The sequence below is a fragment of the Aethalodelphis obliquidens genome, unplaced genomic scaffold (genome assembly GCF_003676395.1).
Source record: "Aethalodelphis obliquidens isolate GAN/ISIS:26980383/991018 unplaced genomic scaffold, ASM367639v1 scaffold19, whole genome shotgun sequence".
NCBI lineage: Eukaryota > Metazoa > Chordata > Mammalia > Artiodactyla > Delphinidae > Aethalodelphis > Aethalodelphis obliquidens.
The window spans coordinates 2,362,132-2,374,620 of NW_020837963.1; the positions used below are offsets into that span (position 1 = coordinate 2,362,132).

The 12,489-nt window shown below is 45.5% G+C and overlaps 1 protein-coding gene across 1 annotated transcript in view; it reads left to right on the plus strand.

Moving 5' to 3' along the window:
* Positions 1-12,489, plus strand: part of SLC14A2 (solute carrier family 14 member 2) — a 55,616-nt gene that overhangs the window by 22,028 nt on the left and 21,099 nt on the right. Inside the window, exons 7-9 of the mRNA XM_027118851.1 lie at positions 821-955; positions 2,489-2,538; positions 3,028-3,202. Coding sequence (XP_026974652.1) covers positions 821-955; positions 2,489-2,538; positions 3,028-3,202 — 360 coding nt within the window. The remainder of the gene's footprint in view (positions 1-820; positions 956-2,488; positions 2,539-3,027; positions 3,203-12,489) is intronic.

The following is a 12,489-nucleotide window of genomic DNA, read 5'->3' on the forward strand; positions in this document are numbered from 1 at the left end:
TTAAGAATAGGAGCCTGTTGATTTATCGCAATATTTTTCAAAAATTTCTTGGAAGCACAACTTTAAAAATAATTTGTTTTATTTGGAAAGAATTTCAAACTTATCAAAAATTATGAAAATAGGGCTTCCCTCGTGGCGCAGTGGTTGAGAGTCCGCCTGCCGATACAGGGGACACGGGTTTGTGTCCTGGTCCGGGAAGATCCCACATGCCGCTGAGTGGCTGGGCCCGTGAGCCATGGCCGCTGAGCCCGCGCGTCCAGAGCCTGTGCTCCGCAACGGGAGAGGCCACAACAGTGAGAGGCTCATGTACCACAAAAAAAAAAAAAAAAATTACGAAAATAAAAATAGTCCAAGAGGCACCCACAAATTCTTTACCCAGATCACCTGCTGTTCACATCCTACCCCTTTTGCTTCCCATTTCTCCAACTGTATATATAGATATAGCTATATCTGTATATACATAATGTTTTTCAACCAGTTGAAGCAGAACTTTTTCAACTGAAATCTTTCTTGCTAAAAATGCAGCTGCTCTGGCCAAAGGAGTGGGGAGGGCCTAGAGTCCACCTGTTTGGCTTACCCTCACCATAGAAGTAGTCATACCTCTGAGTGAAATCTTTGAAAAACAGTGGAAACCACTGCTCTCCTCCCATTTTTGGTTTCCTAAGACCAGACACTATTTGCAGAGGCTCCTCTGATGAGTAGGGGTAGCAGGTGTGGGGGGAACGATGGAAGAGAGGCCACCTGAGACCTGGCACCAGCATGGGGTGATCTTTGCACTGTGACCCTGAATCAGCCAGAAATGCAACACCTTGTCCCACAGCCCTGACGGTGGCCACGCCCTTCAAGACTATCTACCTGGGCCTCTGGAGCTACAACTGCGTCCTCTCCTGCATCGCCATCGGTGGCATGTTCTATGCCCTTACCTGGCAGACCCACCTGCTGGCCCTCATCTGCGGTGGGTATCTGGGAAAGCTGGCAACCAAGCCACTCTGCTGTTCCTTGCCCTCCCCACTCCCCTGGTTATGTGACATCCATGGTGGCCACTAATCAGTACTGAGCAGTAGTGATGGAAGGACTGTGGCTGGGGTCCTATCACTAGAGGGTTTAATGGTAGGGTCCCTAACAGCTGGGGGATTTGAGGCTCCTCCACTGTCAGATGGAGTCACCACCACTATTACTGCTACTATATGTACACAGTGTTATAAATTTCACAAGGAAATCCCACACACATTTCCTCATGTGCTAGTGGCAGTGTTCCTGCCCTGAATAACTCTTCATTCAACCACTATTTGTAAGGCACCACTAAGTTCTAGGCCCTTGGCTAGGCATGGAGAATACAGAGGTGACCACATCCTCATGAAGCCATGGTCTAGCAGAGGAGAAATAATTGCACAATTATTCAGGCTAAGATATCTAAAAAGATGGTTGGAAAGATCCAGTGAGATGATGTATGTACCTGGCAGCACTGAGGTCCCAGAAAATGAGAACATAGCGCTAAGGAAGCTTGATTTCCATAGAGTAAACAGAGAAGAGAAGAGAAATGGGCCACGATCATTACACCTGCACCCCAGCGCCATGCTCTTAAAGGGCAGAATATCATCTAGAAGAGCTTTTCCTGTTTTTTCCCCACTTACGTGTGGGGACTGTAAATGACTTCCATGTCTCTCGTATCCTCCTCAGCATCCGGCACAAGGCTGGGCTTGGAGACAGTGGGCTCTGTAAATATTTACCAAGTCAAAAGTGCCGGGTATTTTGAGGTTCAGACTGTAACTGTCTTTGTCCTTCAGAGGAGTGGCAGATTCCTGTGGCTGGAACCATCTGGGAAGGCTTCAAGAGGAGGCTGGGGTTTATCTCAACACTTTCAGGGTGGGATTTGGATGGGCAAAGATGGGGGAAAAGGTGCTCTGGACAGAGAAACAGAGTAAAGGTACAGCAGTAGAAGGAGCTTGTCCAGAGGCACCAGGGGTATGGATGCGCTCCCCTAACTGTCCAACTACTCTCATCCTATGGGTGAACCCACATGCCTGGCTCAGGGACCCAATAAGGCCCAGCCGTGGTGGGACTTGATTAAGGTCCAACAGCATCACAGCAGCTCAGAATCTTGGACAGGAGGGACTTTATCCAGAGCTCACATAGTCTGACCGCTCACCCCCAGACAGATCAGCCTGTGCTAGACCATCACCAAGGTCAGTGTGGACTAGTGAAAGATGCATATTGACCCCTGACTCTATTCAAGGCCACCATGGAAGTGGGGAGGGGATAAAGGGGTATGTAAGCTTTAATCTCTACCCTCAGAGAACACACAGCCTGATGGGAGATGGGTCACATCTACCTGCAAAGATAACTAATAATGTCAGGCAAACATGCCAGATGTCAGGGTATGGTGCAAACACCAAAGCTGCTGGAGCCAGAGCGGAGCCCTGCTCTTGGGGAGGGCTGGGGGTGGACCCTGGAAAGCTGACTCCCGATGGTCCTTGTTTTTCCACAGCCCTGTTCTGTGCATACATGGGAGCAGCCCTCTCCAACATAATGTCAGTGGTAAGTTTGGGGTCTCCTGACACTACCCTAAAGTGCCCCTCCCCAGCCAGGACTTCAGGACATTTGGAGTCTTGTGATTGTGTTCTGGTAGCTAGCACTCCATACAACACCCTTGTCAAGGTTTATCCAGGGTCTGTGCAGAGAAGGACTGGCAATAGCATACATGTGCCTCTGAGGGGGTGTGTGTGTGTGTGTGTGTGTGTGTGTGTGTGAAAGAGAGTATTGTAACTAGCAGTGGAGAACATGGATGGACAGATGGAGGTATTCATGTTTGGCCAGATATGGGAGATCATCCCTGGGGGATTTTCAGCTCCATCATTAAAAGATTCTGATTGTGCCCAAAGGTACAAACACCTCAAATTCAGACCAACTACTCTGACATGATAAATCCAGAAACCAATGCCCCATCCTCAACCCCTACCGCATCCTTCTCCCCCAAGGTCCCTGGAACCCAGGAACATTTTCAGATCCCAGTGTTTTTGATTTCAGGTTGGTGTGCCACCAGGAACCTGGCCCTTCTGCCTCTCGGCACTCACCTTCCTGCTCCTGACGACCAACAACCCGGCCATCTACAAGCTCCCGCTCAGCAAAGTCACCTACCCAGAGGCCAACCGCATCTACTACCTGACAGTGAAAAGCAGTGAAGAAGAGAAGTCCCTCAGTGGTGATTAACCAAGTTACAGGCAGAAATGCTCTTTGCCTGGACCTGGGTCTGCTCCCTGTAATCTCAACTCTGGGTCAATCAGCTGCAGCACTCACTTTCTTTGCTTCTCTTTGTACCCGTGTGGAACCAAACACACCTGTAACTCCCTTTCGCTGGTGCTGATTTTCTCTTCCTGCCCAGATCACCTTAACTAACCATTGTGCATCGTTAGAGGAAGTTGGTGAGGAGCTTGCTGGCACTAATAGTAAGGGATGTGTTTTCAATGTCATTGGCTTAAGTCTTTTGGAAAGGTGATTAAGAGATGATCTTTTGGCATGTTTAACTAAATAATAGATGCTGTGAAACTGAACTTGCTGAGTGGTTCCTGAGTGGGTGAAAATTCGGGGGATGCAGGCACCACGGTGCACGGAGCTAATGGCTGATGGGCACATACAGCTTTCCATTAAAGAGAGGAATTTCACACAGGTAGTTTTAAAGTAAAAACAGGGACAGCTAGGGCACTGAAAGTGTCTAAATAGGGAGTCTTGAATGTTCAGGGGTCAAAGTAAAGGACAAGAGGGTATTCCGTAGCAGGAAGGAATCAGTAAGTTAGAATCCTATATGACTCATGATGAAGGATAAGCATTTCTCAGTGTAGGTCAAGCCAGCAACTTTGAGCAGGGAATTCAGTTGAGGAAAGTACCTGAGCTCAGTATGTGAGAGGCTGGGGAAATTTATTTCATTTTCCTGTCTGCTTGTGGGTGTTGGAAGCTTTATGAGATTTATGATACTTTAAACAAAGGGTTAGGCTTGAGTAGAAGAACAAAACTTATCCATGAATTTCATAATTTGCCTTCCCAATTACAGGCATTAGCTTACATTCAATCTTTATTTATATATAGATCAGGGGTTGTCAACTTTTTCCCAGAAAGTGTCCAATAGTAAATATTTTTGGCTCTGGGGGCTATACAGTCTCTTACAAACACTCAACTCTGTCATTGTAGAGCAAAGCAGTCTTAGACAACATGTAAATGAATGATGGTAGCTGTGTTCCAATAAGACTTTATTAAGCAAGCAGCTAGATTGGGCCCACAAGCTATAGTCGGCTAGTCCCTGATGTAGATGATCAATATAGCAATGCTTAGGAGCTGGAGATCCACATAACAGTTATAGGAGCTGGTGGGAAGTGGGCAGACCCAGAGGACACCACCATGTTCTTTACACCAGATAAAGCCACAAGGCATTTCCATGCTGGGTGATAGTGTGAAGATCCTTAGGAAATGGAGGGCACTCAAGAAACAGTGATCAGTGTGACTGGAAGCAGGAAAATCTGTCCTGAGGCTCTTTCCGAGACTGACAGGCCCAGTGATGAGCACCAAGAGGCGCAGTTTTACACAGGGACTTCCTTCCACACACGTCTGGGAACCACCCCAAGGCTCACCCTCTCCGGCCCCTCGCTCTCTTTCCCCTCTGCCAGCAGGTACACCACCACGAGAGGAAGAAGAAAACTCAGGCCCTTCAGTGCAGGGGTTTCTAGGCAGGAAGAGGAGGGGGGCTCTGGAATCTCAGGGTTATAAGGGAGCATGCAGGCCAGGTTGTCCCACCATCCCGTGATGAGTGATCCCCTCCATATGGAGGATGAAGGCTTCTGGGGCTCAATCACCCAAAACGGAGGGAGACACCCCACCCCCACTCCGGCTATTCTAACAAGAGATAGAACCAGAAACCCTATTCATTCATTCATTATGGGCAAATTGTCATAGGAAATCCCCTCTTCTCTCTGTTAAGCCCTTGAGAATCTCCATCCAAAGCACTGGATCTGATGGGAACAGTCCTTCAACCATGCTTTCTATTGGATTTTCAGGAGAGGAAAACTATTTGGATATGAAAAATGCTTTCAGCTCAACTGGACAAGATTATCTCTCCCCCTCCCTTCTCTCCCCACACCACTTCATAGTTTGTCATTTACAAGGTACCACTTTGGTCACTGGTATCTGGGTTGTTTTTCCCTCCCAAGTTCCCCCTTTAACCCCCACAGGAATTAAAAGTTAACGGTAATACAAGCTGCCAAACTCATTTGGAAAAAAAATGGATAAAAGCTAAATTATTCAGAGAAAGGAAAAAGTATGTCCAGCAAGTCTGGAAAAGCCACAGGACCCCAGAAACTCTATAACGCACTGTGATCAAGATGGCCAGGTTATATATGTACAAATAAAAAAACACATTATCTGCTAGTGTGATGTAAGAAAGAACCGCCGGGGCCAAGTATTATTAATCACTGAATTCTCTGGCCAAGAGAAGTTGTACAGGAGTGATAAAATGTTTAAAAAAAAAAAATCTTTGGGGGCTAAGAGGCCGAAAATTGATGGTAATTTTTCAAATTTGGTCAAACAATCTCCTTCCAGAGGCAGAACAATTCTCATTAAGCCAGGCTGGTGGGCAGAAGTGGCATCTCTCTCTCTCAAGTATGGATGAGGGTGGGGTAGAAGTGAAAATCCCCACCCCTCTAAGAAAACTCTGCCCAGTGCAGGGCACTCTTCCCACAGGCCATAGACGGATGCCCAGATGTCCTCTGAAGTAGCCCAAATAGCCTTTCGGGACCTGAGAGCTAGCTCCCTGGAGTGATCTTGTCCCACCTTCACCAGAGCTTTGCCAACTACTGTCCCCTTGAATGAGTATGTCACAAGCCCTAACCTTACAGATTCTCACCACCAACATGGGGTTGCTTGGGAGCAGGCCCCCAGGAGGGAAGGAGAAGGGCTTCAGGGAGCATATCATAGCTGTTTTCCTACTATCACCCCAAACTACCAGCAGCAGCCCTTGGGTATACAAATGATAGTTGAACATAAGTATGGATGAACAGAAATAAGCAGTCATTAAAGAGAGTAGGAATGTATGTGTGGGGTTGGGGATAAGGGGGCTTTAGAGGAGGCACTGTCTTAAACTATCTTTCCCCAACATACCCCTTTCTCCCTCTCTCCACTGTCTCTTCCCTCTGACCTGGCCATCTCACCCTCCCATTTTCATCTTCTCTCCTACAACACTGATGAGTTCTACTATCACTGTGAAATAGTTTTGTTCTATTTTTAGAAAAAAAATTCTATTTTTTGTTCTATTTTTTTGCTGTATTTTTAAATAATCTTAAATCATCTCTCCTGTCTTCTTCTTCTATGATAATTGACATAATAAATTTTTTTACTTCTTCTTGGTCAAACTTGGGAGTTTGCTAGGGAATAATCCATTTTCTTTAATTGTAAAATTTTGTTGCCATACTATTACTCATAATATTCTCATGATAATCTCTATCTCTCCTGTTATCTGTTGCTTTGTCTCCTTTTTCATTTCTAATCTTATGTAATTTTGCTCTCTTTTGCTTAATCAGGCTTGTGAGGGCTTCATCCATTTTATTGGTTTGTTTCAAAAAAACAGTTTAGAATTTATTTGTCCTTTTCTACTCATTTTGGTTTTTTTTTTCTATGTCTTTTTCCTATTTTCTCATGGTTTATTTAAATGGTTTTCTTCCTAATGTTTTAAAATTCATATAAAGTTCCTTTATTTTAGATCTTTCTCTTTTAACAACAAAGGCATTTTAAGGCTATTAATTTCCCTCTGAGTACAGCTTTAGCTGTGTACTGTAGGTTTTGGAATATTCTACTTTCATCAGTTTTAAACAGTTCATAACTTTACTTTTTATTTCTCTTTGACGCAAGGATTATTTAAGAATGTGTTTTTTTAATTTCTAGCACTTTAAACTTTTTGATATTTTTTAACTTCTTATATCTAGCTTTATTGGATTATGAGCAAAGAATATGGTCTGTTCAATCTCTATTTTAAAATGTTATGCATTTTTCTGTGTGGCCAAGTATTTGATTGATTTTGGACATACAAAATGCAGATTTTTGATTTGAAGGAAATACATATTAAATTCATTTATTAATTGCATCATTCAACTCTTCTATGCACTTATTTATTTTTTGTCTATGAATCTTAATTCTGAAGTGTTTATTAAAATTCAACTATAATTGTATAGTTTTATTAAACTCTCTTTATATTTCTGAAATATTTGTCTCATATATTTAGCAGCTACATTGTTTGGTGCCTATGGACTATGACTGTCATTTTTTCTTCTTAAATTTTATCTTTTACTATTACAAAGTACCCATTTTTATACTCATTAGTGCCTTTAACCAAATTCCAGCTCAGCTGACATTTATGTTGCCATACTTTCTTTCTGGTATTTTCTTTTTTTTTTTTTTTTTCTGGTGTATTCTTATCCCTTTATTTTAAACTTTATCATTTCCTTTTAACTTTATCATTTCCTTTTAACTGTTTTTCTGACTTCATTCACTCATTCATCCAGAAGATATTGTATGGGGATCTATTAATATGTTACTCAGGCCCCCCTGACAACAAACCCGGAAAGAATCAGACCAGTTCCTGCCTTCAAGGAATTCACTTTATGCGGATTTGCCTGAGCAGGTGATTAGTCTCACCTGAAGTAAAGGTGAGGCTGTCACCACAGACTACCTGTGCCACATAAGGTCACAGCACCAGTTTCATGATTTTGAGTGAATTATCTTGTCGAGTTAGTCTTCTGTTTAGGAAAAGTATCAAGCATGATATTAAGGGTTTAAGGAAAATTTCTATGCCTCTTCTGCTCTTGTCCTCTATCTTGCCATTATCTGCTGCCCAAACATTCCCAGCCATCCCTTCAGTTCAAGTCTTTGAACCTGTTAAAATGTAAACAGTCCTGGGAAGGTAACACAGTAAGCATGATCAATCACTTGCATCTTAGTTTGAAGGAGTCATTTCTGAGAATAGGTTGGATGAAAAAAGAGGGGAGAGTACAAAGGAAAAAATGGGTAGCACATTCTGAGAGCATCTTTGGCAAGGGAGGGCATGCTGACATGGGGCTGGGCTGGGTGAATGAGGTCTGGAGGCCCCTTTGTTTCATCAGGAATGATGATGAAACTGTCGTATTCGGCTTGGAGAAGAAACGTCTGGGGCCATGACTGTCCGTAGTATGAGGTAACACATGTGGAAGAAGAAGTCAGTTTACTCAACAATACTTCAGAGCATGGAATACGGACTACTACATGGGAGTGTTAAGCAAGCAGATATTGAATCAGTGGAGAGGAGTGCTTTTTCACAGTGGAAGTTGCCTGAAAAATGGTTGTCCTCTGAGACCCTGAGCTCAGGAACAGGGCTGGGGGCCTGTTGGAGATGCTTGCTTTGGGTGGATGTAGACCAGCTGACAACTGCAGCCTCTCTTCCAGCTCCAAGTTTCAGTGATTCTATAGCCCTGAGTTCCTACAGAAGAATAAGGGGGAGGTATCATTAAGGTGGCAAAAAGGTAAGAACATGGAGATAAATATATCAAAAGTATACCATTGCTGCCATTATAGCTTTTCCTAGAGCTTGACTAGTTAGCCATTTGGTCAGTCTACCAAAATGCTCAACATGGCTGCTTGTGTGAATGCAAACTGAGGGGCCAGCATCACTCAACTGTGCCTTGTCCTTGACTTTCTCCTCTTCATCACTCTCCCCTCTCCAGGGATTCTTCTTCTGGTCAACCCTCTAAGATCTGCCCATCAAAAAACTTAATCTTCCTGGCCTACTTCTGTGGCTACATCAAACCTGTGTGCCCCAGTTTGTTTGTGCTTCCTGTATGAGTCTGAGCTTTGTCTCCTCAGGTCATAAATGCTGTGAGGGCCTGGGGACAACTATTACCTAAAACCAGCTAGGAGCTGGCAGTTTCAGTGTGGGTATGATTTCCACCCAATAAACCACAGTCTCACCTGACAACTTTAAAAGGTATTCACTTTTTAATGTGAGATTTTTCAACTTGCCTGGGCTTCCCTGCCTCTTGCCATTCAGAGAAGATAGAAGAATCCATAGAGAACACTTCTGTCCCTAATGGAACTAGAATTCCAAGGCCCCAAGGAGGGAGGCAGGGGGCATTGCTAAATAAGTCCTTATTCTCTGTGAACTGATAACTAGGAGTTGCCAGCCCCTCCTACAGCTACACAGGCTGCTGGAACAGAATGAAGTAAAGGAAGTAACTCTCCGGGGAACTTCTAGCTTGGCTTTCATTTATTCCACAGGAACTCTAGGCTTTTCCCCTGGAGGAATCTGACCTCCCCAAGTTTGGCTCCTGGAGGTCAATGCAGGCTCCTCCCCCTACGAAGTTGGAAATGCAGAGTTGAAGCCGTGAGCATTATGAAGAAGACTTAGTTCTGAAGTAAATTCTGATGACCAAGCCCTCCAGGAGATAATCTGTACGCATAGATTATCTTGGGGATGCCGCAGAATCTGAGCTGTGGCCTCTGGTAAGACCCTCAGGGGACAAGGGTCCACCTCAGTCTTCTGCTTTCCAGGAGCACTCGACTGCCCCTCCCTAATCTAGTGTGCGTGACAGATACTCACCACACTTCTGAGTACACAGCTCCATTTGGCTCATGGAACGTGTGAGAATTTCCTGGATGGCTCCTCCCTCCCAGGTGATCATTCCTTGTCTTTTCAAACTGTTTACATGTTGTACGTGGGTAGCATCTCCCTGTCACTTTTAGATGCTTAAGGGCTGGAGTGAACACACCACAGGAAGTTCAGGAGCCTTCAAGGAGAGGCTAGAGTAAGAGGTCAAGAGATGGGCCTCCAGAGCTGAGCCAAGAGACCAGCCAGCTGGGGGGACAAGGAACGTGTCCTCAGCAGACAGCCATGGGCCTTGAACTTGCAACACCAAAAGAAGGCCCCCTGTGCAGGAAGCTGACCTCTTGTCAGTTCCCCACCCCTCCCTGGAATGTGGGTCCCTCCGGGGCTCCTCCCTCACTCTTTTGTTTGCTTTCCTTCTTCATGAGGCCCTCCGTAATCAGGACCCCTCCTCTGCAGTTCCAAAACACCTGGCCTGGTGAGAAGGGGGCCTTTGACGTCAGTGGGGAGTTTGTCTACTCAGGTGTAGCTAATATCCTCAGTGTGAGGTTCCGTTTCTGAACTTGGGTAGCCACCTCACACCCTGTCACTGAGGGGGGTTGGGGGTATACATGTGCAGGGGTGGGGGTGGGTATACAGTTGATGCTTGACCCATCATACTCACAAAGCCAAACAAAACATGTTTGGATTGGGCCTCATCCCCAGACTCCAGCCCACCAGAGCCCCGCCCCCCCAAAGGCCTCATGGGACTTGGGAGGGCCGCTTCCCTAATATATAGAGCTCAGAGTCCTTTCTGGATGCGGGGGTTAGGTCATGCCCTTCTTGCTCTGAGACAGACCCCAGGACCCAGTCAGCAGAAGTCAGAAGGAGGAAAGGTCTAAAAATTTCCACAAAACCAGAAAGACAGCATCTAGTATTAGGCTGTGCAGAAATAACCATCAAGACGCTGACGGCAATACTGTTCCCCAGCCTGTGCCCTGCCTGTGGTGGGGGGAGTTAAGGGAGTTCATTGAGGTGGGAAGGCAAATTGGCACCCTGAGGAGACAACACTTAGGTAATTGCTTTAAAGGCAAATACTGGAGCAAGAATTCTAAGGAGAGGAGTAACTGGGAGGTGATGCTTGAGGGAGGACAGGGAAGCTATTATCAGGCAGTCCAGCCTCTGGCCCTTTAAAGGAAACCTGCCTGATCAAACCAGTTTGGAGGAACCATGGTAGCCAAACCAGTCTTCCCCGGGGAGTTTAGGAATGTCGGAGAGTGAGCAAGCTGCAGGAAGAACGTTGTCTTTCCTCTCCCTCTTCCTCCATGGTACCCTTCCTCAAGTGGAAGGCGTGCACAAGGCATAGGGTTAGGAAACACAAAGGGAATTTACAGAAAGCCAGTAAGAGGATGAGCTGCGGGCTCTGGGAACCGAAGGGGTTCGGCTTTAGGGAGAAGTCCAGCGCCTGAGTTGAGGACCAGAGACGCCGCCCAATTGGAAAGGAGCTTCTTCCCAAATCCTGATGGTCTAGATTCCTCCAGCCCTGTGCAGAAAATCAAAAAGAGCTCAGGTAAGAGGTCCTGGGGGAGAGAAATGAATCAGATAGAGCCCTAGCCAACAGGACCATCTATCTGACTTTTCAAAGGAAGAGAAAAAAGGTAGGCCAATCTTTTTCCATTCCTTTCTTCTGCTGATCTGCAGGAGGGCAATCCTGGGGTGGGGGACCTTATTAAGAACTCCAGAGAGAGTTCAGATCCTGGAAGCTTGAAGCTGGAAGGACTCTTAAATAGTTATAGTTCAAACCCTTTACTTTTAGATGAGGAAACCATGGCTTGTCCAGGAACCTGCCCAGGTGATAAATGAGCCTGGACAAATGCCCAGGTGTTCTAACTCACAACCCTGAGCTCTTCTTGCTTATCTAGTGATGGATCCAAGTTAACCCATCAGCCCTCAAATCCCCTTACCACCTTCCTGCCCACTGGATGAGCCTTCATATTATTTATCATCCTTTCCACAACTCTGTAACCCACAACTCTGATATCAGTATGGTTCCCAGGGCAGCCCCTTGTTGAGCTGACTGTGGGATGCTAATGAGGTAGATTTGAAAACCTTCTTCCCAGGAGTCCTTCCTTACCTGCTGCTTCTAGGGTGGAGGCACCTGGTCCAGGCTCCTTAGCCTTTCTCCTCAGGTCCTGTACACCTTCCACAGACAAGCCAATAGAAGTAGAGCATCTCAGGAACCACAAATATCTTAACATCCCAGCTTAACAGACCATCTCCTCAATGGCCCTCTCTTACATGCCATCTTAGATTACTTTAGACATGTTGTGTGTAGCTACAGAGAGTGGATGTAGAAACATCCAGAAGGAAACAGATAGCCATGCCATGAGGAACAACATTCCAGGACATTGAAGTTATCTGATCAGAGAATGGGATCTCCTCAAAAACTGGCCCCAAAGGATATGAGCCTTGGTGAACTTGCTGAAGTTAGGCCATCCTGTGAGTCTTGAAAAGCCCATGGCCAGGCCTCTGCCTACTGTCACATACCCCTTCTCTCAGACTTGTATAGCATCCACACCCTCATTTAAGATTAGAGGGGAAAAATAAGTTTACTCTCAAGTGTCCACTGTGACTAACTGCTATTGGTTGTCTGGAGCTTTGTGTTAAGAAGGATTCTGAGGCTGTATTGAAACTTATTGGGAAAGAGTGCTATGATCAGTTAGCTATGTTTGCCATTGGTAATGCAAAGAAAGGGTGGCAGGGAAGAGGATGTGGGGAAAGGGTGTATGGAAACATTGCCACAAGAGAAGAAGCTGGTATACAATAGCCCAGAATTTCCTTGGGCTTTCATTGGATGGCACAAATGCAATGGTACACAGGTGGGTTCTTTTTATTTGTTT